Source organism: Scyliorhinus canicula, chromosome 5 (genome assembly GCF_902713615.1).
Source record: "Scyliorhinus canicula chromosome 5, sScyCan1.1, whole genome shotgun sequence".
NCBI classification, from domain to species: Eukaryota; Metazoa; Chordata; class Chondrichthyes; order Carcharhiniformes; family Scyliorhinidae; genus Scyliorhinus; species Scyliorhinus canicula.
The window spans coordinates 126,422,615-126,449,712 of NC_052150.1; the positions used below are offsets into that span (position 1 = coordinate 126,422,615).

Below are 27,098 nucleotides of genomic sequence, written 5' to 3' on the forward strand. Positions count from 1 at the left end.
TTATGGAAAGACCACTAGGGGGAGCACTGGTGTGCATAAAAGGCGAAGCAAGCAGCAAAAGTCACGGGGCGGACGCTCGACTGTGGAAGACTTTGCAGCATTTTGATTCCAAACAACCTACCGAAGCGAGGTACCACATACCACTTCCAGAGTTGCTGAAAACTACCGGTAATTTAAATAGTAACTGGAAAATGTACAAACAGCAGCTTCAAATATACATGGCGGCTACTGCCTTAAATGCAGTCCCCGACGAGAGAAAGATTGGGATATTACTCTTAGCGGCAGGCCAGCAAGCTATAGACATTTATAACACTTTTACGTATGGTGACAATGAAGATAAAACCAGCTTTCAAGTGATAATGGCAAAATTTGATGAACACTGTAAATCACAATCAAATGAAATCATGGAACGATTTAACCTGCGCAACAGATTCCAAAAAAACGGGGAGACTATCTCTAATTTTATCACAGATCTCCGACTGCTAGCACAAGGTTGTAACTATGCTGATATAACAGACTCTATCATCAGGGATCAATTAATCTATGGTCTCTCAGATGAAAATCTAAGGGAATCATTAATGCAGCAAAATGATTTAACTTTAAAAACTACCATAGCAAAATGCTTACAGCAAGAACAGAAAAAACAGCAGTACCTGCAGCTTCTGGGGAATAAAAACATGGAGAAAGTACACCACAAGGTGGAAGACGTAAAAATGGTGGCCTCTCCTCACAGGCCTTCTTTTCCAGCTGCTGGCACCCATTACAGCATGTCTGCACATGCGCGCAATCAGGAGAAACACGATCGCGGAAGATCCCAGTATGTAAAGTACAGACCCCAGCCAGAAGAACGAGTCGTGCATGCACGATCGCTGCCGACGTGTGACGTCACGGATGTCATGACATGCTACCGCTGTGGCGATGCCCATTTAGAAGGGAAATGTCCTGCACTAGGGAAAAGATGTTTAAAGTGCTCCAAGATGAATCATTTTGCCTCCCAGTGTCAGTCCACAGCCAAATATTACTCTCCAATGCAAAGACATGGAAACTTCAAGGTTCGCACAGTAGATGCAATGGACATTCAGACACCCGAAGAAAACTTTTCCGACCACGAACAGTTCCACTCCTGGGAGATTACATATGGTGTGGAATCATAAATGCCACAGAGGAACCGCACGAGCTAACCACACAGCCTCAATACGTGCATACCATTGAATCCACAAGCAAATGGAGTGCCACAGCGCAAGTGAACAACTCCGCAATTACGTTCAAGCTTGACGGGGAGCATCCGCAAACTTGATGACAAGCAAAGATCTCGCATCCATCCCAGGGACACACAAGATGATACCCGCTGCATGCAAGTTAACAGACTACAATGGCAACCAGATCACCTTGAGGGGATCATGCCACCTACAAGTAGTTAATAAGAAAGTCACGAAAGGACTACGTTTTGAGATTGTGGACGACAAAAGAACTTCACTGTTAGGTGCTCAAACCTGCAAGGATTTGCGGCTGATACAAAGGATTTTCACGAACACAGTTGACTCATCACGACTGGCCGATGCCATCCAGCTGCTTCTCAGTGAGTATGCGGTCGTCTTTTGTGGCATGGGTACATTACCCTACAAGTACACAATCTTGCTCAAAAGATGATGCAACACCGGTCATTCATGCACCAAGGAGGGTCCCAGCTCTGTTGCGGGACAAGCTAACAGCAGAATTCTAACGCCTCCAATCTCAAGGCATCATATCATAGGTCACACAGGCGACTAACTGGGTCAGTTCGTTGGTATGTGCCAAGTCCGGTGAACTCAGAATCTGTTTAGATCCCAAAGACTTGAACAAAAACATTCGCAGGGAGCACTACCCTATCCCCAAGCGAGAGGAGGTAACGAGTGAAATGGCGAAGGCTCGCATATTCACCAAACTTGATGCCTCATAAGGCTTCTGGCAGATGCAGCTGGATGATTCCAGCCGACTGCTGTGTACCTTCAACACACCGTTTGGACGATACTGTTATAATCGTAAGCCTTTCAGGATTATCTCTCCATCCAAAATATTTCACAGAATTATGGAGCAGATGACGGAAGGCATTGAAGGCATCTGTGTATATGTTGATGACATAATATGGTCAATGACAGAAGAAGACCACATTGCTCGGTTAAAACAAGTCTTCCAAAGAATCAACCAATTTGGGCTGAAGCTCAACCAAGCCAAGTGCACCTTTGCACGTTCATCTCTGGCCTTCCTGGGTGACACAATATCAGAGCACGGGGTGAAGCCGGACGCTGAGAAGATCGTGGCAATTCAGAACATGCAGCAGCCACGTGACAAGAAAGCGGTGCTCAGGTTTTTTTGGATTCATCAATATCCTAGGCAAGTTCATATCAAACCGAGCAGCGTGGATGACAGTGTTACGACAAGTGATAAGGAAGGACTCGGAGTTTGACTGGACTCCATGCCACCAAGACGACTGGGTGGATCTGAAGCACCAATTGATGGCAGCTCCAACGCTGGCATTCTTTGACCCGGTAAAACCCACAAAGATCTCCACCGACGCCAGTAAACATGGAATTGGTGCAGTGCTACTTCAGCAGAATGACCAGTCGGACTGAGTCCCAGTGGCTTATGCTTCTCAAGCGATGACTGCCATGGAGTGCAGGTATGCACAGATAGAGAAGGAGTGCCTGGGATTGATCATGGGTGTAACAAAATTCCACCACTGTGTATGGTCTTCCCACATTTCTAGTGGAGACTGATCATAGGCCACTGGTCAACATTATCAACAAAGATCTCAATGACATGACGCCGCGCCTACGACGCATGATGATGAAGTTGCGGTGGTACGACTTCACGCTGGTCTACACTCCTGGGAAGGACCCACTAATAGCTGACCCCTTATCCCGAGCCATTGATGCTGACAGTCCACCTCTGGCTTCCATTGATGATGTAGAAGCTCATGCACAGTGGTGCAGGGTGACACCCCCGGCAACGGACGAGAGGCTGCAGCAAATTCATCAGGCGACACGAGAAGATGCAACCCTGCTCCAGGTCATGCACAACCTTCAGCATGGCTGGCCAAGAGGGCGGTGCCAAAACGTCCAAACTGAACTGTCCCTGGTGGATGGCATCATACTGCAAAATTACAGAATTGTTATTCCTCTGGCGCTCCAGGCGGACATGCTCCGCAGGATTCATGAGGGGCATCTTGGTGTCGAGAAGTGCAAAAGAAGAGCAAGGCAATCTATGTACTGGTCTGGGATAAACGAGGCCATAACAAACATGTGCCAAAAACATCGACCGGCACAATGCAAGAAGCCACTCCAGCAGCATGAGATGGCTACGTCACCGTGGGACAAAGTTGGCATCGACTTGTTTCATTCCATGGGTCGACACTATGATCTTCTCATAGATTATTACTCCAACTTTCCGGAGGTAATGAAACTCCCGGATCTCACATCGGTGTCAGTTATCAAAGCCTTCTTGAGGCATGGCATCCCACAGATGGTCATGTCCCACAATGGTCCTTGCTTTGCAAGCTGGGAGTGGTTGGAATTCTCAAAATAATACAACTTCAAGCACGTGACGTCGAGTCCACACTTTCCTCAATTGAATGGCAGGGTGGAGAAAGACATTATTAAGCAACTGATCAGCAAGGACACTGACTCGAATTCCGACATACACTTGGCTCTATTGTCATGTCACTTGTCTCTATTGTCATATCGTTCATTGCCTTTGAGCTCTGGGCTGTCACCGGCTCAAATGCTCTTCAATCGAGATATGAGAACAACGCTACCGGCGTTACACTTCGCCAATCCAGATCACTCGCCAGTCATGGACAAGATGCATCACCAACGTCACAGACAAAAGCAGCACTATGACCAGCATGTGAAAGTGCTGCATCCGTTAGCGATCAACGACATGGTTAGATTGCGACACCCTGGTGGAGGTTGGTCTGACATGGTGATGGTGCTTCGCCAAGTAACGCCACGATCGTACGTTGTGAAGTCTGATGATGGAATACTGTTTCGACGCAATCGGCGAGATCTGCTGAAGGTTCCACCTCATCAACCTGTATTTCCGACATTAGATCTGCAGGACGCTATCATGCGACATCCCGGGACACCAGCAGCAAATGGACATTAAAAACCTCTGGGTCTCCATGCCCACTCAGGAGGTCTACCTGAATCAGACGTGCACCCAACTGTCTGAACTTATGAACATGAACTGATACAATCATTGCTCTCTGTTCTGTATTTGTGCATGCAACTAACTGTGTTTGATTTTTTTTTTAGTTACAGCTCTGCAACTATTAAAAAAAAGTGAAAAAAAAGGGATGCAGTGATCTTTACTTGGGTATGTACAGAAGGGGCTGATGGGTAATGGAAAGACCACTAGGGGGAGCACTGGCGTGTATAAAAAGGGGAAGCAAGCAGCCCTCTGGGTTGTTGGGTGGATTAGACCGTGAGAAGAACAGAAGCAGAGATTTAGCTGAGGGCTGCTGGTGTGGTCAGGCCTAGTTGTAGTGTATAGAAAAGTTGTAACCTTTCTACTAGTACAGTTCTTAAAGTAAGAACTCACGCGGTTATTTAAGTTGTGTTGCTCAATAAACCTTCTGTAAAACTTCTGGACGACTTCCAGCCTTCTTCCATAGCATTCTTCTCTAGCATATGCCACCAGGCCCTGATCCCATCCCCAACTCAGGCCTGGGTGCCCCTGGAGATCCAAGCACCGCTCCCCCCCCCCCCCCCCCCCCCCCCCACCAACTGGGGCCCGAGTGCTGTAGGACCCAAACTGTCCTCCTGTCTCAGGCCTGAGTGCCACTTGACCTAGCAACACCCCCCCCCCCCCCCCCCCCACAAACAACCATCAGCCCAAGTCGAACAACTTTCAGTCCGCTGGCCAGTGCCCCTGCTCCATGTGGCTAAGTGTGCTCTGGGCTGCCCCTGCAGAAGACGCTCGGACAGCAGCAAGAGGAGGCTCTGCGCAGTCTCCCAGTCACTGCTTGGAGAAATGCAAGATAAATGGTGTCCTGGGAAACCCACATATGGGACACATGTCAAATTGAAAAATTACAGTAAAGTACATAAAGCAGTAGGTGATCCTAATATGAGCAGGCAGATGGAGCCTTGGTTTAACATCTCATATGGATGGTGGGACCTCTACCAGTTGTGATGAATGTAGGAATTGAAAAAAAAAATATTGTATTATGGGTCTGTTGCAGTAATGTAATTAAAATAACTTATGGTTAAGGTATCCAGATTACATGTCTGTTAAAGCTGTGATTAAGGGGCTAACAGTTCGGCAGGCTCTGATGGCAGTGCTCAGGCTGGCACCCAGACGGTGGTGCCAGGCTGGCAGTACCAGGGTACCAGGTGGCACTGCTATGGTGCCCAGATGGCACCAGTGCCAGGGTGCTATCCTGCCCAGAGAACAAGCGCCTGGGGACCTCCGGTTCCCTGAGGGAACCCCACGAGTGCCATTCCGTCTGGTCCTTGTGGAGATTAGTACTGAACAGCACTCGCCCAAGATCTCCGTAGGAGTTAGATCCCAGGGCCTCGGATGATCACGGAAATGCATATTAGATCGGTGTGGAGTGGGTAGAGGCGGCATCTTGTAAGGGCACGAGTCTGGAGGCTCTGTTAACGGCACCTCTGCCATTCTTGCCGGCTCGGTACTCCAGAGGCCCAGTGGTAGTGGCAGCCCTGAGAGTGTGGGGGCAATGGAGGCAGCATATGAGACTGGAGGGGGCATCGGTGTGGTCACCGATCTGTGACAATAACCGGTTCGCTCCGGCGGGGGCTGGATGGGGGCTTTAAGAGATGTTAGCGGCAGGGAATGAGAGATTTGGAGATCTCTACATTGAGGAGGGTTTCCCGAGTCTGGAGGAGCTAGAGGAGGTGTTTGAGTTACCGGGTGGGAACGAATTTCGGTACCTGCAGGTACGGGACTTTGTTCAGAGGCAGGTTCCAAGCTTCCCTCGCCTCCCTCTGAGAGGACTACAGGATAAGGTGATGTCAAAAACAGGGGTTGGGGAGGGGAGGGTCTCGGAAATATATAAGGAATTGATGGAGTGGGAAGGGGTCCCAATCGGGGAGGTGAAGAGGAAGTGGGAAGACAAGTTGGGGTCGGGGAGGAGGGTGGGTGGGGAGTTGGAAATCGGGCAATGGGAGAAAGCCCTGTAAAGAATCAATGCATCCTCTTCCTGTGCCAGGCTTAGCCTGATCTAGTTCAAAGTGGTCCACAGGGCTCATATGACTGTGGCCCGGATGGGTAGGTTTTTTGAGGAGGTGGAGGACAGGTGGGGGAAGTCCAGCGAATTTGGGCGTGTCCGAAGCTGAGGGGATTTTGGCAGGGATTTGCAGATGTCATGTCAGAGATCCTGGAAGGGAGGGTGATTCCGAGTCCAGAGGTGGCAATATTTGGAGCGTCGGAAGATCCAGGAGCCCCGGGGGGGGGGGGGGGGGGGGGGAGAAAGGCCGATGGTTTGGCCTTTGCCTCCCTGGAGATGGATTTTGTTGGGATGGAGGGACCCGGAGCCTCCAAAGTCGGGGGTGTGGGTCAGTGACATGGCAGTGTTTCTCGGGCTAGAGAAGATTAAGTTCGCCTGAAGGGATTCAATACATGGGTTCACTCGGAGGTGGCATCAGTTCATCGACTTCTTTAAAGAAAACTGACTGTCAGCAGAAGGCGGGAGAAATGGGGGAAGGAAAAGAGAAAGGGGAGACATGGAAGTGGAGAATAAGGACAGTGAATCTAATATATGGGTAGCTAGGAGTTAGGGCGGGGGGGGGGGAGGGAAGTTGGGTTTGTTACTGTGGGGTCTTTGCGTGTGTCAGACCGTTCTGTTATTTAGAATGTTAATATGTTAAAATTATAAATGCCTCAATAAAATGTTTTCTAAAAAAGAGAAATGCATATTAGAGTGAGAGTAGCTGTCTTGCTCTAATATGCAAATTTTCAAAATAGTGATCCTGCCCAGGATAAGCAAGATTCAGATTGAGAGGTCTCCCGAGATCACATGCTCAACATTGTGCAATCATCAGCGAATAACCGCACATCGTACCTTATTTTGGAAGGAAGGTCATTGATGAAGCAGTTGAAGATGGTTGGGTCTAAGACACTGCTCTGAGGAACTCCTGCAGTGATGTCCCGGGATGGAGACGACTGTCCTCCAACAAGCACAACCATCTTCTTTTGTGTTAAGTATGACCCCAAACAGTGAAGAGTTTTCTCTCTGATTCACACTGATTCCAGTTTTGTTACGGTTCCTTGATACCATGAGCAATCAAATGCTGCCTTGATGTCAAGGGAAGTGACTCTCACCTCACCTCTGGAGTTCAGCTCTTTTGTCCATGTTTGAACCAAGGCTGTAATGGGGTCAGGAGGTGAGTGACCCTGGCGGAATCCAAACTGAACATCTGTGAGAAGATTATTGCTCAGTAAGTGCTGCTTGATAGCACTGTTGATGACCCCTTCCATCACATTACTGATGATTGAGTAGACTGCTAGGGTGGTAATTGGCTGGGTTGGATTTGTCCTGCTTTTTGTGTACAGGACATGCTTGGGCAATTTTCCACATTGCCGAGTAGACACTAATGTTGTAGCTGTACTGGAACAGCTTGACTCGGGGAATGGCAAGTTCTGGAGCACAAGTCTTCAGGATTATTGCCAGAATATTGTCAGAGTTTATTGCTTTTGCAGTATCCAATGCCTTCAGCCGTTTCTTGAAAAAGTCTGCAGAAATGAATTGGACTAAAATCTGGTAATACCCTTGACCTGATGGTCTACGTCCTCGAGTTTTAAAAATGGTGGTTGCAGACATAGTGTATGCATTGGCTATTGTAGCTATTCAAGAAAGGAGGGAGAGAAAAAGGAACTAAAGGTCAGTAAGACATCAATAATGGTTAAAATGATAGCATCTATTAATGGAAAGTAACAACAGCATGTAGGAAGTCATAATGTGATTGGGCAGATTCAACCTCAACCTGGATTTATGATTTGAAACTGTCAAATCTGTTGGAGGTTTTAGAGGATATAACTGGCAAAACTTTAAAAAATGTTGCCCTCGGGATGGCAGCTTCCCTAACTTGCTCTTGGAAAGGTAAATTACTGCAGTCCATGTGATACAGGTGGAAACACATTGCTTTCTCGCGAGCAGCTTGTTAGGCCATTTCAGAGAGCAGTGATATGTCGACCACGTAGTGGATCTGGAGTCACGTGGGCCAGACCAGGTACAATTTCCTCCCTTGAAGGACCTTAGTGAACCAGATGAGTTTTTAATGACAGTCTAGTAGTTTCATCATTATTTGCATTTTCAGAATTATTTGTTTAGGTACCATATAAGAGGTTGTTACATAAGATTGGGGCTCATGATTTTCTAGTCATGTATTAACATGGATTCAGATTTGGTTAACGGATAGAAGACAGAGAGTAAGAATAAATGCATAATTTTAGGTTGGCAGTGTGCAGTGAACAGGGTAACACAAAGATCAGTGCTGAGTTCTCAGCTATTTGCAATCTATATTAATGACTTAGATGAGGAGACTGAATGTAATGTATCCAAGTTTACGGGATCATTAAGTACATGGGAAGAAAAGGGAATAAAAGAAAATACATAATAGGGCAACACAAGATACACAATGTAACTACATAAGCACTGGCATCGGATGAAGGGTGTAGTGTTAACGAGGTCAGTCCATAAGAGGGTCATTTAGGAGTCTGATGACAGTGGGGAAGAAGCTGTTTTTGAGTCTGTTTGTGCGTGTTCTCAGACTTCTGTATCTCCTGCCCGATGGAAGAAGTTGGAAGAATGAGTAAGCTGGGTGGGAGCGATCTTTGATTATGCTGCCCGCTTTCCCCAGGCAGCGGGAGGTGTAGATGGGGATCAATAGATGGGAGGCAGGTTCGTGTGATGGACTGGGCGGTATTCACGACTCTCTGAAGTTCCTTGCGTTCCTAGGCCGAGCAGTTGCCATACCAGGCTGTGATGCAGCCCGATAGGATGCTTTCTATGGTGCATCTGTAAAAGTTGGTAAGGGTTAATGTGGACATGCCGAATTTCCTTAGTTTCCTGAGGAAGTATAGGCGCTGTTGTGCTTTCTTGGTGGTAGCATTGACGTGGGTGGCCCAGGACAGATTTTTGGAGATGTGCACCCCTAGGAATTTGAAACTGCTAACCATCTCCACCTCGGCCCCGTTGATGCTGACAGGGGTGTGTACAGTACTTTGCTTCTTGAAGTCAATGACCAGCTCTTTAGTTTTGCTGGCATTGAGGGAGAGAAGTTGTCGCTACACCACTCCACTAGGTTCTCTATCTCCCTCATGTATTCTGACTCGTCGTTATTCGAGATCCGGCCCACCGTGGTCGTGTCGTCAGCAAACTTGTAGATAGAGTTGGAACCAAGTTTTGCCACGTAGTCGTGTGTGTACAGGGAGTAGAGTAGGGGGCTAAGTACGCAGCCTTGCGGGGCCCTGGTATTGAGGACTATTGTGGAGGAGGTGTTGTTGTTCATTCTTACTGATTGTGGTCTGTTGGTCAGAAAATCGAGGACCCAGTTGCAGAGTGGAGAGCCAAGTCCTAGGTTTTGGAGCTTTGATATGAGCTTGGCTGGGATTATGGTGTTGAAGGCGGAGCTGTGGTCAATAAATAGGAGTCTGATGTAGGAGTCCTTGTTTTCGAGATGCTCTAGGGATGAGTGTAGGGCCAGGGAAATGGCGTCTGATGTGGACCGGTTGCAACGGTATGCGAATTGCAGTGGATCAAGGCGTACTGGGAGTATGGAGGTGATGCGCTTCATGATGCGATATTGTCGCTGGACTAGTAATCCAGAGATCCAGGGTAATGCTCTGGGGACCCAAGTTCAAATCCTGCCATTGCAGATGGTGAAATTTGAATTCAATAAAATATCTGGAATTAAAAGTCTAATGATGACCATGAAACCATTGTCGATTGTCGTAAAGACTCATCTGGTTCACTAATGTCCACGAGGGAAGGAGATCTGCCGTCTTTACCTGGTCTTGTCTACATGTGACTCCAGACCACAGTAATGTGACTCCAGACCACAGTAATGTGGTTTGCTCTTAACTGCTCTCTCATGGGTAATTAGGGATGGGCAATAAATGCTGTCCTAGCCTAATATGCCCATGTCCCATGAACGAATCAAAAAAATTAGAATGGCAACTTGGGTAAGTTACTAGTCAACTGCCATGAAATTATATCAGTCATTGTCTTCAGGTAGCAAACTGCACGGAAAGGTAACCAAAGAGCCTAGTCTTGCTGAAAGGTCAGAGAGATCAATTACTGGAATTTAAAAATCACAAACCATAAATATAGCATTCACTAGTTTTATGAGAAGGAGGGAGTTTGTTTTTAGAGATTCCAACCAGAGGTTCCTCTGGTCCACTATGATAAGTAAAACCACGTCACACATTTATGTGCTGAGCTGATAAAATATATATCTGAAATTCACAAACATTTGAAAAAGAATATCATGTTCAATTTCTCACTCTGTCAGATCAGTTTAGTGTTTACTGGAATTGAATGTTTATAAATCCCTGAAGCAATAAGTGAATAGTATTAACTGTGCATCATATGAGAAATATAAGCAGCTCAGGGCGGCATGGTGGCGCAATAGTTAGTACTGCTGCCTATGGCGATGAGGACCCTTTGATCCCGGCCCTGGGTCACCGTCTGTGTGGAGTTTGCACATTCTCTCTGTGTCTGCGGGGGTTTTACCCCCGCAACCCAAAGATGTGCAGGTTAGGTGGATTGGCCAGGCACAATTGCCTCTTAATTGGAAAAAAATAATTGGGTACTCTAAATTTAAAAAAAAAGGGAAAAAAGGAAATGTAAGCAACTCTTTTTATTTTGTCAATCACCACTCATTAGGTTCTTACTTCACACTTACCATTCTAACATGATTTAAATCCATTCATTTTAATTTAAATGAGCAAAGTAAAATCAACATCAAAAACAATACAAATCAGCATTTAATCCATTTACATGTTTCAAATAATTAAGTTCAATATTATGAATCAAATATAGTCAGAAAGTTAAATCAATGGGTGTGTACATCTCCAAATATCTTTACATACAGGAATATTTAAAAAAAAGGTGAAATACTCCTGTGTCAAACGTGCAGTAGAAGGTTAAAGTTGGTACTTTATAGTTTTAAGGATTGCTTTAATCGTATAATTTATGTTTAGGATGTTAGCACTACTGCCTCACTGCTCCAGGGACCTGGGTTTAATTCCTGCCTTGGGTGACTATGTAGAATTTGCATGTTTTCCCCATTTCTACGTGGATACTTGGGTTTCCTCCCACAGTCCAAAGATGTGCAGTTTAGGTGGATTGGCAATGCTAAAATTTTCCCTTAGTGTCCAAAGGTTACAAGGATAGGGCGGAAAGTGGGCTGAGGTAGGCTGCCCTTTCAGAGGGTCAGTGCAGACATGATGGGCTGAATGGCCTCGCTCTGCACTGTAGGAATTCTGTTGATTCTATCTTCAGGCTAGAAAGGGAACAGACTAAACTGAATAACAGTCCCACATGTGCTAAATTGTTCTCAAGAGGTTTTTAAAAAAATTTGTAATTTTTGTCTTACAATTCCTTTTTGCCATTTATTCCCTCTCAATCATATCGCTCGCACCCTCTCTATATTTATTTTCTGTACCTAATTTGACAGTAATTTACCCTATTTCCTTCTCTGTTTCTTTCTCTGTGCTTAAATTTCCTTAGTTCAGAAGATGAGCTGTTGGTTCCAAATTCCTTATCTTTTGTGTAGGTTATCAGCTTGCATTTCCAGGAATTTACGTCCAAAAATGTATTTGAGCTGAAGAGTGAATGAGAAGATCTAACTATTGGGGCATGGAGTGAGATATTCTGCTGCAGCACTATGATCGGGATTCTCCGTGAACTGGTGGGGTGGGCCACTCCAGCGCCGAGGAATGGCATGAACCACTCCGTCGTCGGGCCGCCCCGAAGGTGCTGAAACATCTGCATCTTCAGGGGCTAGGCTGGCGCCGGAGTGTTTGGTGCCACGCCAGCCGGCGTGGAAGGGCTTGGCCCATGCCGACGGGCCTCCGCCGACTGCCGCGGGTTGGCGCATGCGTGGGAGCTGGCGTCATCCCAGCGCATGCGCAGGGGGGTTCTTCTCCACACCGGCCATGGCAGAGGTTGACAGCAGTCGGTGCGGAGGGAAAGAGTGCCCCCACGGCACAGGCCCGCCTGCGGATCGGTGGGCCCTGATCGCGGGCCAGGCCACCGTGGGGGCACCCGAGGACACTGCAGGCCGCCCTTGGAGCCAGGTTCCGTCGGTAAGGACCTGTTGTGATTTACGCCGGCAGGACTGGCCGAAAATGGATGGCCACTTGGCCCATCGCGGGCCGGAGAATTGCCAGGGGGGCTGCTGCCAGCAGCCGCTGACCGGCCGCCGCAATTCCCGCCACCGCCAAAACCCCGGCGCTGGGGAATTCAGCAGCCGGCAGGGGCAGGATTCACGCTGCCCCCCGGCGATTCTATGACCCGGCTGGGGTCGGGGGGGGGGGGGGGGGGGGGGGAAGAGTTGGAGAATCTCGCCCAATAGCTCTATTGCAACATCTGTATTTGACATTGCCTCAATCAAAATTACTTTGGCACTTCTTTCTCCTCCAGGAACCAAGACATGTGAAAGCATTAAATTAAAGGGTAATTCAACCCATTCAGCATTCTCCATGCCTTTGCAATCCTCCTCACACACACACATTTCATATTCTCTTAGGGAGAAAAATAAAGCTTCTAATCCTTGATGTCTGTTTATTTTTGTTTTCTCTGTGCTCAGAATTTAAATCTAAAATTATCTCTCAGCTTTCTAAACCCAGATTGTACTTTCCTCAATGCAACGAAAGGCAATTTAGCACAGAGTCCAACCTCATAAGTAAAATCACAGGTACCAGAATTACTTTTTAAAAATAAATTTAGAGTACCCAATTCACTTTTTTTTCCAATTAAGGGGCAATTTAGCATGGCCAATTTGCCTACCTTGCACATCTTTTGGGTTGTGGGAGCGAAACCCATGCAAACATGGGAAGAATGTGCAAACTCCACATGGATTGTGACCCAGAGCCGAGATCGATCCTGGGACCTCAGCGCCGTGAGACAGCAATGATAACCACTATGTCACCGGGCTGCCAGGTACCAGAATTACCCTTGCTGCTCTCTTTACCACTTTCTCCAATTCTTCATTGGAATAGCCCATAAAATTTCAATATTCCACGTTACATTGTGTTCTTATTTAGACTTTAGATAAATTCCCTTGAGATGCATTTTAGTACAGAATTTGATTGTGAGTCAACAAAACCATTGACTAGAAATTTTCAGGGAATGAGTAGTAATCACATTTTTCTTCTTCAACACCTTGTGTCAACATTTTCTGCTTCTGTAACCGTATCTTTAGATTGATCGACATTAACAGTCACCAGACATATAAACACACAGTGCACAAAAGCATGAGTCAATGTTATCTGGACGTTCTCAATTCTAACGTGGCTATCACTTTTATGTTTAGCAGAATTGAGATGGGATGTCCTGGACAACATTAATCCCTCAAGCAAAAACAATTTAAGTTCCTGTGTAAAGCACCAGAACAACTTGCATTTAAATAGCAACTTTAATATCAAAAATCTCCCAATGTAATTTAGAAAAAATAATTAGACAAATATAGGTGAAGAACCAAGGAAGGTGCTATTAGGAGGGCTGACCAAAGGCTTAACCAAAAAAAGGGATTTAAAGAAGTCTTAACGGAGGAAAGGAAAATATGTGTAAAAAGGGAATTCCAAAGTGTGGAACCTCCATGGCTGATGGTTTGGCTGTCAAAGGGAATATAGGTACGCAGAAAGTTGCAAAGATACTGGGTTGGATTTTCCAACCCTTCCTGCTGGTGGTATGTTCCAGTCCTGTCGAAGGCAACCCCTTGCAGCGGGTTCCCTGGCAGCAAGCCAAGCAAGCCATGCAAATCACCGTAGACATCGGCAGGACCAGAAACTCCACCAGCAACCAATGGTCAGTTGTCTCTGCTGCCAGAAAACACACCACAGGGGGGGGGGGGGGGGGGGAACTCTGCCAAGAGAGTGGCACCATGAAGGAATTTAAATATGAGGATGCAAGTTATATAATAATATTTACTGTCACAAGTAGGCTTACATTAACACTGCAACGAAGTTCCTGTGAAATTCCCCTAGTCGCTTCACCCTGGCACCTATTCGGGTACACGGAGGGAGAATTCAGAATATCCAGTTCACCTAACAGCACGTCTTTCAGGACTGTGGGAAGAAACCGGACCACCCGGAGGAAACCCACGCAGACACAGGAAGAACGTGCAGACTCCGCGCAGTCAGTGACCCAAGCTGGGAATTGTACCTGGGACCCTGGCGCTTGAAGCAACAGTGCTACCCACTGTGCTACTGTGCCTGTGGCACAGTTAGGAAGTGATCAATGGCGATGGAGATCCGGGATGGGCCTGGAATGTCACGTGGTGTGGGCCGAGGGCTGCTAAAAAAGGGGTATGGCTGATAGGCAGGGGAAGAGGGCAGGGAGCTCCCTGACAAGGCTGACCACGTGAAATGTGAGGGGGTTGAATGAGCCAGTTAAAAGATCGCGTGTGTTCACGTATCTGAGGAGTTTGAATGCTGACGTGGCTTTCAATAATCTTTTATTATTGTCACAGGTAAGTTTACATTAACACTGCAATGAAGTTACTGTGAAAATCCCCTAGTTGCCACACTCCGGTACCTGTTCGGGTACACAGAGGGAGAATTCAAAATGTCCAATTCACCTAACAAGCAAGTCTTATTTTTTAAGTAAATTTAGAGTTTATACCCAATTATTTTTTTTTCCAATTAAAGGGCAATTTAAAGTGGCCTATGCACCTAACCTGCACATTTTTGGGTTGTGGGGGTGAAACCCACGCAGACATGGAGAAAATGTGCAAATTTCACACGGACAGTGACCCAGGGCCGGGATTCGAACCCGGTCTTCAGTGCCATAGGCAACAGTGCTAACCACTGTGCCGCATGCCGCCTTACTAACAAGCACGTCTTTCGGGATTTGTGGGAGAAAACTGGAGCACCCGGATGAAACCGATGCAGACACAGGGAGAATGTGCAGACTCTGCACAGACAGTGACCCAAGCAGGAATTGAACATGGGACCCTGCCGCTGTGAAACAATAGTACTAACCACTGTGCTACCGTGCTGCCCAGCATAGAGACACACCTGAAGTTGCGGGATCAGACGGGACTGAAGAAAGGATGGGTGGGGCAGGTGTTTCATTCGGGGCTGGATATGAAGAAGAGATGGGTGGCGGTGTTAGTTAACAAGAGGGTTGCGTTTGAGGTGGGAGAATTGTGACAATCTGGGGGGGGGGGGGGGTAGGATTATGATAGTCACTGGGAAGCTGGAGGGATGCTGGTGGTTCTTGTAAATGTCTATGCCCAGAATTGGGATGACGTGGATTTTATGAAGAGGGTGCTGGGGAAGATATCAGACTTTGACTCGCATCAGTTGCTTAATTGGGGGGTGATTTTTACACGATCATAGATCAAAGTTGGACCGGTCAGAACCCAAGTCGTCGAGAGTGTCGGCAGTGGAGCAAGAGCTGAGGGGGTTTATGGTGGCCATGGTCCCATGTAGGTTTGGGAAGCCGAGGGTGAAGGAGTTTTCATACTTCTCCCAATTGCACTGGTTGTAATCCCGGATTGACTTTTTTTATGATGGACAAGGGGTGTTGACGGGGGTGACCGACTCGGAGTATCCGCTGATTGTGGTTTCCGACAACATGCCGCATTGGGTAGATTTGCGGGTGGTTCAGGGTGCCCAACGACTATAGTGGAGGCTAGATGTTGGGATGCAAGTGGATGAGGAGGTGTGTAAGCGTGAGGTAAGTGTAAGGTGAGGGCAACCATTCGGGGCTATGTGGAGTTGAACGACACGGGGAGGTCACAGCCGCCATGTTGTGGGAGGCACTCAAAGCTGTAGGTAGAGGGAAATTTATATCAATTTGGGTGCACAGGGAGAAGGTGGGGTGGGAGAGAGGGTAGGTTGGTGGATGAGATTTTGAGGGTGGACAGGAGATACTTGGGAGGCACCTAAGGCAGGGTTGTTGAAGGAGTGGCAGAAGCTCCAGATGGAGTTTGGGCTAGTCTACGGGGAAGGTGGTGGGACAGTTGCGAAGGGCCAGGGGGACAGTGTATGAGTACGGGGAAAAGGCGAGCAGGATGAGGAAACAGGCGGCGGCGAGAGAGATTGGGAGAGTTAGGGATGATGGATCTGGAGACAGTGAATGGGGTGTTTGAGGCCTTTTATAGGATGCTCAACGAGTCAAAACCCAGGGAGGAGGGAATGCGGCGGTTCCTGGATAGAAAGTGGAGGAGGGGCTGGTTCAGGGACTGGGGCCCCAATTGGGCTGAGTGAGGTGATAGATGGTATGGGGCCGATGCAAGCAGGGAGGGCTCCGGGGCCGGATGGGTTTCCGGTAGAATTCTGCAGTCCCGGACTTGGGGCCACTGTTGGTGAGGGCATAGAATGAAGCAAGGGAGAGGGGGGAAATGCACCCCCCCCCCCCACATTGTCGCAGGCTTCCATCTCCCTAATTTTGAAGGATAAGGATCCGAAGCAGTGCGGGTCATACTGCCCGATATCATTATTGAATGTAGATGGCAAGTTATTGGCAAAGGTGTTGGCATCGCAGATTGAGGACTCTTAACGGGTGTGGTAGGCGAGGATCAGATAGGTTTTGTGAAGGAAAGGCAGTTGTCGCCAAATGTGCAGAGGCTACTCAATATAATTATGATACCTTTGGAGTGGCGGTGGAGGTAGTGGTAGGGATGGACATAGAGAAGGCTTTAGACTGGGTGGAATGGGTGTATTTAGAGGTGTGGGGCGGTTTGGGTTCGGGCACATATTGCGAGCGTGTGGACGAATCAAGTGAGTTTGGGGTACTTTGGGCTACACTGTGGGATGAGGCAGGGTGACCGCTTTCCCCATTGCTTTTCGCCTTGGCGATAGAGCTGTTGGCAATGGCGCTTAAGGTGTTGAGGGACTGAAGAAGGATTGAATGGGGGGGGGTGGGGGTGGTGCCGAACACAGGGTCTCACTGTGTGCGGACGACCTGTTATTATACATTTCATATCCAGTGGACAGCATTGGAGGCATTATGGGGGAATTTGGCCGGGTTTCGGGATACCAATTAAACATGGGAAAAAGTGAGGTGTTCCCGATTAATGCTAAAGGGCAGGAAAGGAGGATAGGAGTGTTGCCATTTAGGGTGGTGGGGGCGAGTTTCAGGTATTTGGGTATCCAGGTGGTGCGGAGTTGGGTGCAGTTGCATAAACTGAACTTGGCTTGAGTGGTGGAGCAGATGAAGGTGGGCTTTAAGAGGTAGGATGTGTTGCTGCTGACACTGGCAGGCCAGGCGCAGACACCGCGGTATTGCTGAGGTTTTTGTTTGTATTTCAGAACCTCACAATCTTTGTCCCCAAGTCGTTTTTTAGGAAGGTCAATGGGCGGATCTCCGGGTTAGGGTGGGGAAGACCCCGCAAGTACGGCTGTTTTTTTTGGAGCGGGGCTGAGGGGGCAAGGGGTGCTGGCATTGCTGAATAAGATAAATTATTACTGGGTGGTGTACAGTGCTATGGTGAGGAAATGGCCCCTGGGGGGTGGGGGGGGGGGGGTGGTTGGTGTGGTGGTGGGCGGAGGTGGCATCGTGTAAGGGAATGCGTTTGAGGGCATTGTCATTGACGCCTTTACCATTCTTGCCGACCAGATAGTCACAGTCCAGTAGTGGTGTCGGCCAAGTTCAGCCCCCACCACCTTAACAGCAACACTACTAGCCTCCTTTCCTGCCCTTTAGTATTAATCGGGAACACCTCACTTTTTCCCATATTTAATTGGTATCCCGAAACCCGGCCAAATTCCCCCAAATCCCCATAATGTGGGGGCAGTGGAGACAACATTTGGGGCTGGAGGGTGTCTCAAATGTGGGCACTGATCTGTGATAACCATTGGTTTACACCAGCGAGGCTGGATGCAAGGTTTCGGACGTGACGGCAGGCGGGGATTGAGCGCTTTGTGGCCTTGTTTATAGAGGGCAGATTTGCAGGACTGGAGGACCTGGATGGGAGGAGGAGCTAAGAGGGTAGGTGGGGGCCGAGACATGGGCAGAGGTTAAGCCTCATCCAGTTTAAGGTGGTACATAGAGCTCAAATGATGGTGACGAGGATGAGTAGGTTCTTTGCGGGGTGGGAGGATAGGTCTGGGTGGTGCACGGGGCTTGGGAACCACGTCCACGTTTCTGCGGGTGTCCAAGACTGAGGGGTTCTGTCAGGGGTTCTCGGACATGACGTCCAAAGTGCTGAACATGGAGGTAGTTCCGAGTCCAGAGGTGGCGCCATTTGGGGTATCGGAAGACCCATGAGTCCAGTGGGTGAGAGAGGCTGATGTTTTGGCCTTTACCTCCCTGATAATCCAGAGACGGATTTTGTTAGGGTGGTGAGGTTAGGTTGTTTTTGGAGCCGCCAAAAGCAGGTGTGAATTCCTGAAGTGGAAGAAGGTCAAGTTCGCCCTGAGGGAGTTAACAGAGGAGTCCACCCAGAGGTGGAAGCGTTTATCGATTTCTTTAAGGAAGGTTGAGGGGTCAGTAAGGGGTGGGTGGAGGTCTGGGTAAAGGTGTTAAAATGGGGAAGTGAGATGTGGTGGGGTGTTGGTATCATGGGGGCAGGTTGGCTGTGGTTGTTCATTGAGTTGTTTTGTTGTTCTTCTGATTTTGTGTGTATATGCAAAAATGCCTTGAATAAAATACTTAAAAAATAATAATAGGGTAATTATATTAATTACATTAGGTTATTTCAACTTTCCCCAACATGAATTGGGATAGTCAGGACAGCACGGTGGTGCAGTGGGTTAGCACTGCGGCCTCACGGCACTGAGGTCCCAGGTTCAATCCCGGCTCTGGGTCACTGTCTGTGTGGAGTTTGCACACTCTCCCTGTGTTTGCGTGGGTTTTGCTCCCACAACCCAAAGATGTGCAGGTGGATTGGCCACACTAAATTGTCCCTTAATTGGAAAAAATGAATTGGGTACTCTAAATTTAAAAAAGTTACTGGGATAGTCATAGTGTTAATGACATAGATGGTGTGGCTTTCTTAAAATGTATGCAGGAGAACCTTTTAGGAGAACGGCTAATGTAGTTCCGCTATTTAAAAGGGTCGTAGAGATAAGCCAAGGAACTACAGATCAGTGAGTCTCACATCAACGATAGGGAAACTATTGGAGAAAGTTCTGAAGAAAGAGGATCTCGCTCTACTTGGAGAAGCAAGGTTTGATCAGGGATAGTCAGCATGGCTTTGCAGAGGGAGATCATGCCTAACAAATTTGATTGAATGTTTTGAGGAGATGGCTAGATGTTTAGATGAGAGTACTGCAATTGATGTAGTTTATATGGATTTCAGCAAAGCCTTTGGCAAGGTCTCACATGGGAGACTTATAAAGAAAGCAAATGCACACGGGATACATGGCAATTTAATATGGTGGATTCAAAATTGGCTTAGTTGTAAGACGCAGGGTGATGACAGAAGGCTGGCCAGTGTCCAGTGGCATACCACAGGAATCAGTGCTGGGACCCCTATTATTTGTCATTTATATAAATAACATAGATGACTGTGTGGGGGGAGGGGTAGGATCAGTAAGTTTGCGGGTGACAAAGATTTGCTGGGTGGTTAACAGTGAAGTTGAGGATATTGGGTTTCTGGAACATATAGACGTAATGGTCAAATGGACAGATGCAGCAGATGGAATGCGCATTACATAGTAAAGTTAGAATGAATTAGAAGATTCTGGCTTGTGACCAAAGAAGCCCTAGTTCAGGTTTTCTAAGAAAATGAGGCAGAATTGTTACTGAAACAAAAGTCAGTGGTTCACAACTCATGTCTTCAACAACTTGGTTCAATAATAGGGCTCCCAACTGTGGCTGGGGCATATTCCAAGAGGTATTAAGTGACCTTCAAATGCCCCTCTCCAGACTCCTATAATTGATCTCCCAACATGTGATTCATCACAGGAGCTCAGCCATCCCAAGTCTTTATCAATCTGTAATAAAAAAAAACAGAAAATGCTTAGCCGGTCTGGCATAATCTGTGGAGAGAGAAACCGAGTTAATGTTTCCAGTCCCACACGACTCTTTTGAACTCTTTTCAAAGTGTTCCGGTTTTGACTGTTGAGAGTCTACTCGCCCTGTCCCCAACTTCACTGCTTTGCCGTCGTCTATATCAAATGTTGCCTTTCACGATCGGTTGCCCTCACTTCTTTTACCTATTTACTCTATAATTTCCGATTTCCCGCCTAGTTGTTACGGAAGCAAAACGAATGATCTCTTCGTTCCAAATGAGTGAGTTTGACAAATCAGGTTAAATTCCGGCCGCCTCGCTAGCCCTGCTTTGCAGCTGTGAAACTTGCTGCAGTGCTGTTTGCAGCTCTCCCGGGCAGGGCTGAGGGTGTCCGGAGAGTCACCGACACATGAGAGCAACATTCACATCATTCCCTCCCCCGGGGCCCCCAGCGCGCACCACACCACCCGACCTCTTCCGCCCGCCTATTTCATTTGGGCTGCATTCATTGGATAATCGCTCCGATATTCAAGTGGTGATTGGGTCGAAGCGACGTCAATCAAGCTGGGATAAAGGGAGGTCCTGCGCCTGCGCCGTGTGTCAATGTTGCGAGTGAGAGGAGGAACCTTTAAACTAGTATCGAGGCGGACCGGGACTTGGCTCGTTCACCGAGCAGCTGCTAAACCTGTGGGATCGGCTCGTACAGCACATGTCTCTCAGTCCAAGTGTTACCGTCACGCAGTATATTTTATTGCAGCTCCTAGGAAAAGGACAACTATCATCGTCAGTCCTCCTACGTAAGTATCACATTCTCTCCACCCCCTCCACTGGAGACTGTAGTTCTTGTGGTTGCAAAGGAAGGCATTGGGGTTACTTTATAACATGATTAAATCATATAATTCCAATGTTCCAATACTCTATGTCATAATTTTCAACAGAATAAAGGTGACAGAATGCTTGTGTCCCCATAAATCAGTGGGGCAGTACAGTGGTTAGGGCAGTTGCTTCACAGCTCCAGGGTCCCAGGTTCGATTCCCAGCTTGGGTCACTGTGGTAGTCTGCAAGTTCTCCCCGTGTCTGCGTGGGTTTACCCCAGGTGCTCTGGTATCCTCCCACAGTTGAAAGATGTGCAGGTTAGGTGGATGGGCTATGCTAAATTGCCGTTAGTATCCAAAAAAGGTTAGTTGAGGGTTATGGGCATAGGGTGCTCTTTCCAAGGGCCAGTACAGACTCGGTGGGCCCCTTGACCTCCTTCTGCACTGTAAATTCTATGATTAGTGGGCACCTTTATAAAATTAAAGTTGTCCAATCTTTGGAATTTTATTTTGGAATGGAGTGAGGGAGATTGAGAAACAAAGTGAATAAAAGCTGGATATTTTTTGGGTGTTGTACCATTATGTTTAAACCGCCAAGCACCTCTTGATGGAGATTTTGCACCACGAGAAGGTCTCGTTTACCATTAGGGGGCTGGTGGAAAGGTTTTACCGTAGATGGCGGCCGTTTATTTGATTTGATTTATTGTCACATGTACTGAAGTACAGTGAAAACCTATTTTTCTGCGGCCAAGGGAATGGACACAGTACATACACAGTAGACAAAAAAGAATAATCAACAGAGTACACTGACAAGTGGTTCATCGACAAAACGTGATTGGTTACAGTGCGGAACAAGAGGCCAAACAAAGTGAATTCATGAGCAAGAGCAGCATTGGACATTGTGAATAGTGTTCTTACATGGAACAGATCAGTCCAAGAGAGAGTCGTTGAGTGGTCTAGTAGCTGTGGGGAAGAAACTGCTCATATGTCTGGATGTGCGGGTCTTCAGATTTCTGTACCATCAAATGGAAGGGAATGGAAGAAGGCAAAGCCTGCATGGGAGGGGTCTCTGATAATGCTGTCTGCTTTCCTGAGGCAGCGAGAGATGTATACAGAATCCATGTGTATTTTAAGAATTGGTCACAGTTAGCTGTTAGGAGGGGGGGGGGGTGGCTGGGGGGGGGGGGGAGGTGGATTTAGTGGTGAGGTTTTAGTGTTGGAAGGGGGGAGTTCTTACAATTTGGTTGTTATTGTATACTTTATAAAAATGGTTAAAAATTATAATAAAATCATTTTGGAAAAGGAATTCATCTTCTCCACTCAAACCCCCACCACCTTTCCTCATCTAAATCTATCATGGTAAAGCTCTTTTTAAAAAAAAAAAATCTAAATGTTGCATATTCTAAATAAAAGCAGGAAATTCAGGAACCATTTGTGGCGAGAGCGAGAAGCAGAGTTAGCATTTCAAGTTTAATATGTCTCTGGAATTCCTGTCAAATTCAAACAGAGTCTGGAAAGAAATAGTTGCTGGATAGATCAAATTCAAACTTCCAGTATTGTAGTCCTACATAGACTATCTTAATAATCAAATGTCAAATTACTTATTGTCAAACTGCATTATTGTCTCGCAACTGTTGATCATTGCAGTATATATGTCTTTATGCATCATGGTGACGATGAAAATGCTGCTTGTTGTTTTCTGAATTGATTGTAATGTTAACATAAAAATAATGATGTGGAGATGCCGGCGTTGGACTGGGGTGAGCACAGTAAGAAGCCTTACAACACCAGGTTAAAGTCCAACATGTTTGTTTCAAACACTAGCTTTCGGAGCACTGCTCCTTCCTCAGGTGAATGAAGAGGTATGTTCCAGAAACATATATATATAGACAAAGTCAAAGATGCAAGACATTGCTTTGAATGCGAGCATTTACAGGTAATTAAGTCTTTACAGATCCAGATATAGGGGTAACCCCAGGTTAAAGAGGTGTGAATTGTCTCAAGCCAGGACAGTTGGTAGGATTTCGCAAGCCCAGGCCAGATGGTGGGGGATGAATGTAATGCGACATTCAGATGGTCACATCTCTAGGCTGACACTGTCTCCAAAAACTAAGAAAAGTTCATAGGTTGACGTGTCCATATAAAATTTTGAATGAATAGTTAAATATTTCTAAGCAGTACATTTAAGCCCAAAAGTGACCAAATTCAAAACTGTTGATAACCAACTATTCAAGTCAATGTGTTTTTTTTTGTTAACTTCTTTTTCCCAAGAAGGACTGGAACAACCTTCCACAAGCCTTAATCTCCATGCCCCCTAAGAATTCATTTTGGGAAAATTTATGAACATTTTAAATTAATGTGACCATTGACTACACTCAATTTTGCATCTCCCGTGAAAATTCCCTGGTGGAAAACCTTACCAAGTATGGGGATGATGTGTATATTATTGATATGAGGCCATATTTATTCCTAATTTAAAAACAATACCAAATTGACCCATCTTACTTAGGGTTGTCAGTATTTACTCAGTTGGCAGTGTCTTTGTCTGTGAATCAGAAAACTCTGTGGTTGAGTCCCACTTCTTGAGCACATAATTTCGGCTGACATTCCAGTGCACTACAGAGGGAGTGCTGGAGTAGTGGTGGCATCATCTTTCAAATGGCATGTTAAACTGAAATCCTGACTGTTTTCTTGGGTGCATGTAAAAGATCTGCACTATTTTAAAGAAGAGCTATGCAGATCCCCAATGCTCTCAACCAACAACAACTTGTATTAATATAGTACTCCCTTTTTACCACAGTAAGACACTCTGTAGTGCTTCACAGAAGCATTCGCAAACACCCGAGGCATGGGGCGATATTAGGTCCGGTAACCAAAAGCGTGGTTAAAGAGGCATATTTTGAGGAGCATCATAAGGAAGAGAGGGGAGAGATTTAGGGAAGTATTCCAAAAGTCGAGGGCCCAACCAGCTGAATGCAAAGTTACCAGTAGTGGAATAGTTAAAACTCCCGAGATTCCCATGAGAACCGAATTCGAGGAACGCTGATTTTGGAAGGTTGTTGGGTTGGAGGAGGCTACAGAGACAAGTGAGGCCATGGAGGGATTTGTAAGCAAGGATGAAGATTTTAAGGCCGAGCTGTTGCCAGTCCAAGAACCAATTATTATTGGGTAAATTATCTCATTCCTGTTTGTTGGACTGTGTGAAAATTGGCTGCCACGTTTCCTACATTACAGTCAAGATTACACTTCCAAAGTACTTGACTGAATGTGGAAGTGTTTTGGTACATCCTAAGATCATGAAAGGCACTATATACACTCAAATCTTTTAGATTTGGGTCGCACAGTGGTTAGCATTGCTGCCTCACAGCGCCAGAATCCCGTGTTCGTTTCCGACCTCAGGTGACTGTCCGTGTTTCATCCCACAGTCCAAAGATGTTCAGTTTAGCTGGATTGGCCATGATAAAATTGTCCCTTAGTTAGGTGGGGTTACATGTATAGGTTGAGGAATTGGGCCGAGGCAGGGTGCTCTTTCAGAGGGTCAGTGCAGACCCAATGGACCGAATGGCCTTCCTCTGCACTGCAGGAATTCTATGATTGAGATAATCTCATCTGTTGATATTGCACATGATGACTGACCAATATTTTAATTCACACAGTTGGTGCAGGAGGATGTCTTTAGCAACCAAACAACGAATTTTGTTGCTTTATGCCTCACAATGTGGTCAAGCGAAAGCAATTGCTGAAGAAATTGCTGAGGAAGCAGACAGAAAAGGATTTGCAACTGATATTTATTGTGTGAGCCAGCTGGAAGAGGTAACTGGAAAATAACCCTTTGGTACCAGTCAATGCATGTGATTAACGTAGATGTTTTCTATGAAGAGATATATTCCAGCACCTATTGCTTTAGATGTCACACTGGCTGACAGATGTTTGCCTTTTGAGTTACCTCATAGATGGTTCTGTGTGATGTAAAAAAAACAATTATGCAATCAGTATTGCAATGTAGGGAAATAGGAGTCAGTTTGCTTGCCTCATTGTCCCATAGATAGCAATGAGATAAGGTGCCAGATAATCCATTTGTGAATTGAGTTAAGAAAATAATAGTGAGAACTGACTTTTGAAAAGTGCCATGGGTTTTTGTTTAATAAGGCATTAGTTTAATTACTTCTGTGTAAGGTAGCACTCCTGGCAAAGCAGCACTTCTTCAGTGCTATTGCTGAAATATCAGCATAGATTATTTGCTCAAATCCAGAAGTGGGCTTGTACCCACTGCCTTCAGATTCACATCGCTGAACCAAGACTGATGCTTGATTTCATGTTGGACATGCATCCCGTTTATTAAAAGTGCATTTTGTTTTGATGCAATTGGAATCATTGGAGATTAACTTTATAGCCATTGCTTAAACTAATCTACTCTTGTTTTACAATTCTCCTCTTGGGCTTGGTTGTTCTTGTTTTTCCGGTTGATGATGTGGGGAGAGAAAAAAAAGTCTGTGGTTGTGCTTTTAGCTTTGAGATTCATGTTGTCATCTTCGAGTTAGGATGTAAAACCTATTGTATAATAACACTTCTGATTTTTTGATCTACGTCCCTTTTGAGTATGACTCCCCAATGGGTATATAAGTGTATTGAAATTACACAGTTTGAAAAATATATTTTCAGTAATTCATAATGCTTTAAAAAAATGTATTCGTTCCCGGGATGTGGGCATCACTGGCTATGCCAGTGTTTATTGCCCTTCCGAAGGTGGTGATGAGCCTCCACCTTGAGCTGCTACAGTCTGTGGTGCAGCTACACCCACAGTGCTGATCGGAAAGGAGTTTGGGGATCTTGATCCAGCAACTGTGAAGGAAAAGCAACAGTGAAGGAAAGGCAATGTAGTTCCAAGACAGGATGGTATGTGGCTTGGAGTTGGGACTTGCAGGTAGTGGCATTACCATGCACCTTCTCCCTTATCCTTCTAGGTGGTAGAGATTGTGGGTTTTGAAGGTGCTGTAGAAGGAGCCTTGATAAGTTGCTGCAGGGAATCTTGTAGATGGTACACATTGCAGCCATTGTCTGTCACTGTTCGAGGGCGTGAATGTTCAAGGTGCTGGATGAGGACTAATCAAGCGTCTTGCTTTGTCCTGGATAATGTCAAGCTTCTTGAGTGTTGATGGCGCTGCACTCATCCAGGCAAGTGGAGAGTGTGCCATCACACCCTTGACTTGTTCCTTCTAGATGATGGACAAGCTTTGGGGATGCGGGAGATGAGTTATTTGCTGAAGAATTCCAGGCCTCTTGTAGCCACAGTATTTATATGGCTGATCCATTTGAGTTTCTGGTCAATGGTATCCCCCAGGTTATTGATTGTGGGAGATTCAGTGATTATATTAATTGTCAGGGAAAGGTGGGTAGATCCTGACTTGTTGGAGATTGGGCATTGGCTGACACTTGTGTAGCACAAATATTATTTGTCACCTTTCAGTCTAAACCTAAATGTTGTCCTGGTCTTGCTGCATTTGGAAACAAACTGCTCATGTGTCTGTGCTATCACCCATTTGCTACACACTGCTAGCATGTCCATGTAACTTAGGGAGACTTTGGATTATGGTTTACATTTATTTCATTTGTTTTAATTGTTGAACCCTTTTGAAAGCCTCTTTTTGTCTGAGATTGGTATAAGAAACAGATTGTTGAATTTTGAAGAAGTTCACTTTCTCTTGTCTTATTCTTTCAGTTCAACTTGGAGAAAGAACATGCTCCTGTTGTTATAATTGCCTCTACGACTGGTTCTGGGGAACTACCAGAAACGGCAAGGAAATTTGCAAAAGAACTTAATAGCAATTTGCCAGCTCACTACTTTTCACACATAAAATATGCAGTATTAGGTAATAAATGTTTTGAATTCTACAAGTAACATCAGAAATGGTGCTGATAATTTATTGCACTAATTTTCAATATTTTTTTCTGTATAGCTCTTGGAGATTCCAATTATTGTTTTTTTGCCAATGGTGGAAAGATAATTGATAAGCGTCTTCAACAGCTTGGTGGAGAGCACTTCTATGCAACTGGATATGCAGATGATGGTGTTGGGTAAGTTTGGCAATGGAACTTTTACTAACTTTTATCTGTGGCCTTACATTAATGAGTTTTTACTGATAGCACATTG

General features: G+C 46.1%; 1 protein-coding gene across 1 annotated transcript in view; it reads left to right on the forward strand.

Moving 5' to 3' along the window:
- Window positions 1-20,736: 20,736 nt before the first annotated feature.
- Window positions 20,737-27,098, forward strand: part of mtrr (5-methyltetrahydrofolate-homocysteine methyltransferase reductase) — a 94,482-nt gene continuing 88,120 nt past the window's right edge. Inside the window, 4 exon segments of the mRNA XM_038796445.1 lie at window positions 20,737-20,929; window positions 24,604-24,760; window positions 26,667-26,817; window positions 26,905-27,022. Of these exon segments, the coding sequence (XP_038652373.1) occupies window positions 24,617-24,760; window positions 26,667-26,817; window positions 26,905-27,022 (413 nt within the window). The 5' untranslated portion in view covers window positions 20,737-20,929; window positions 24,604-24,616.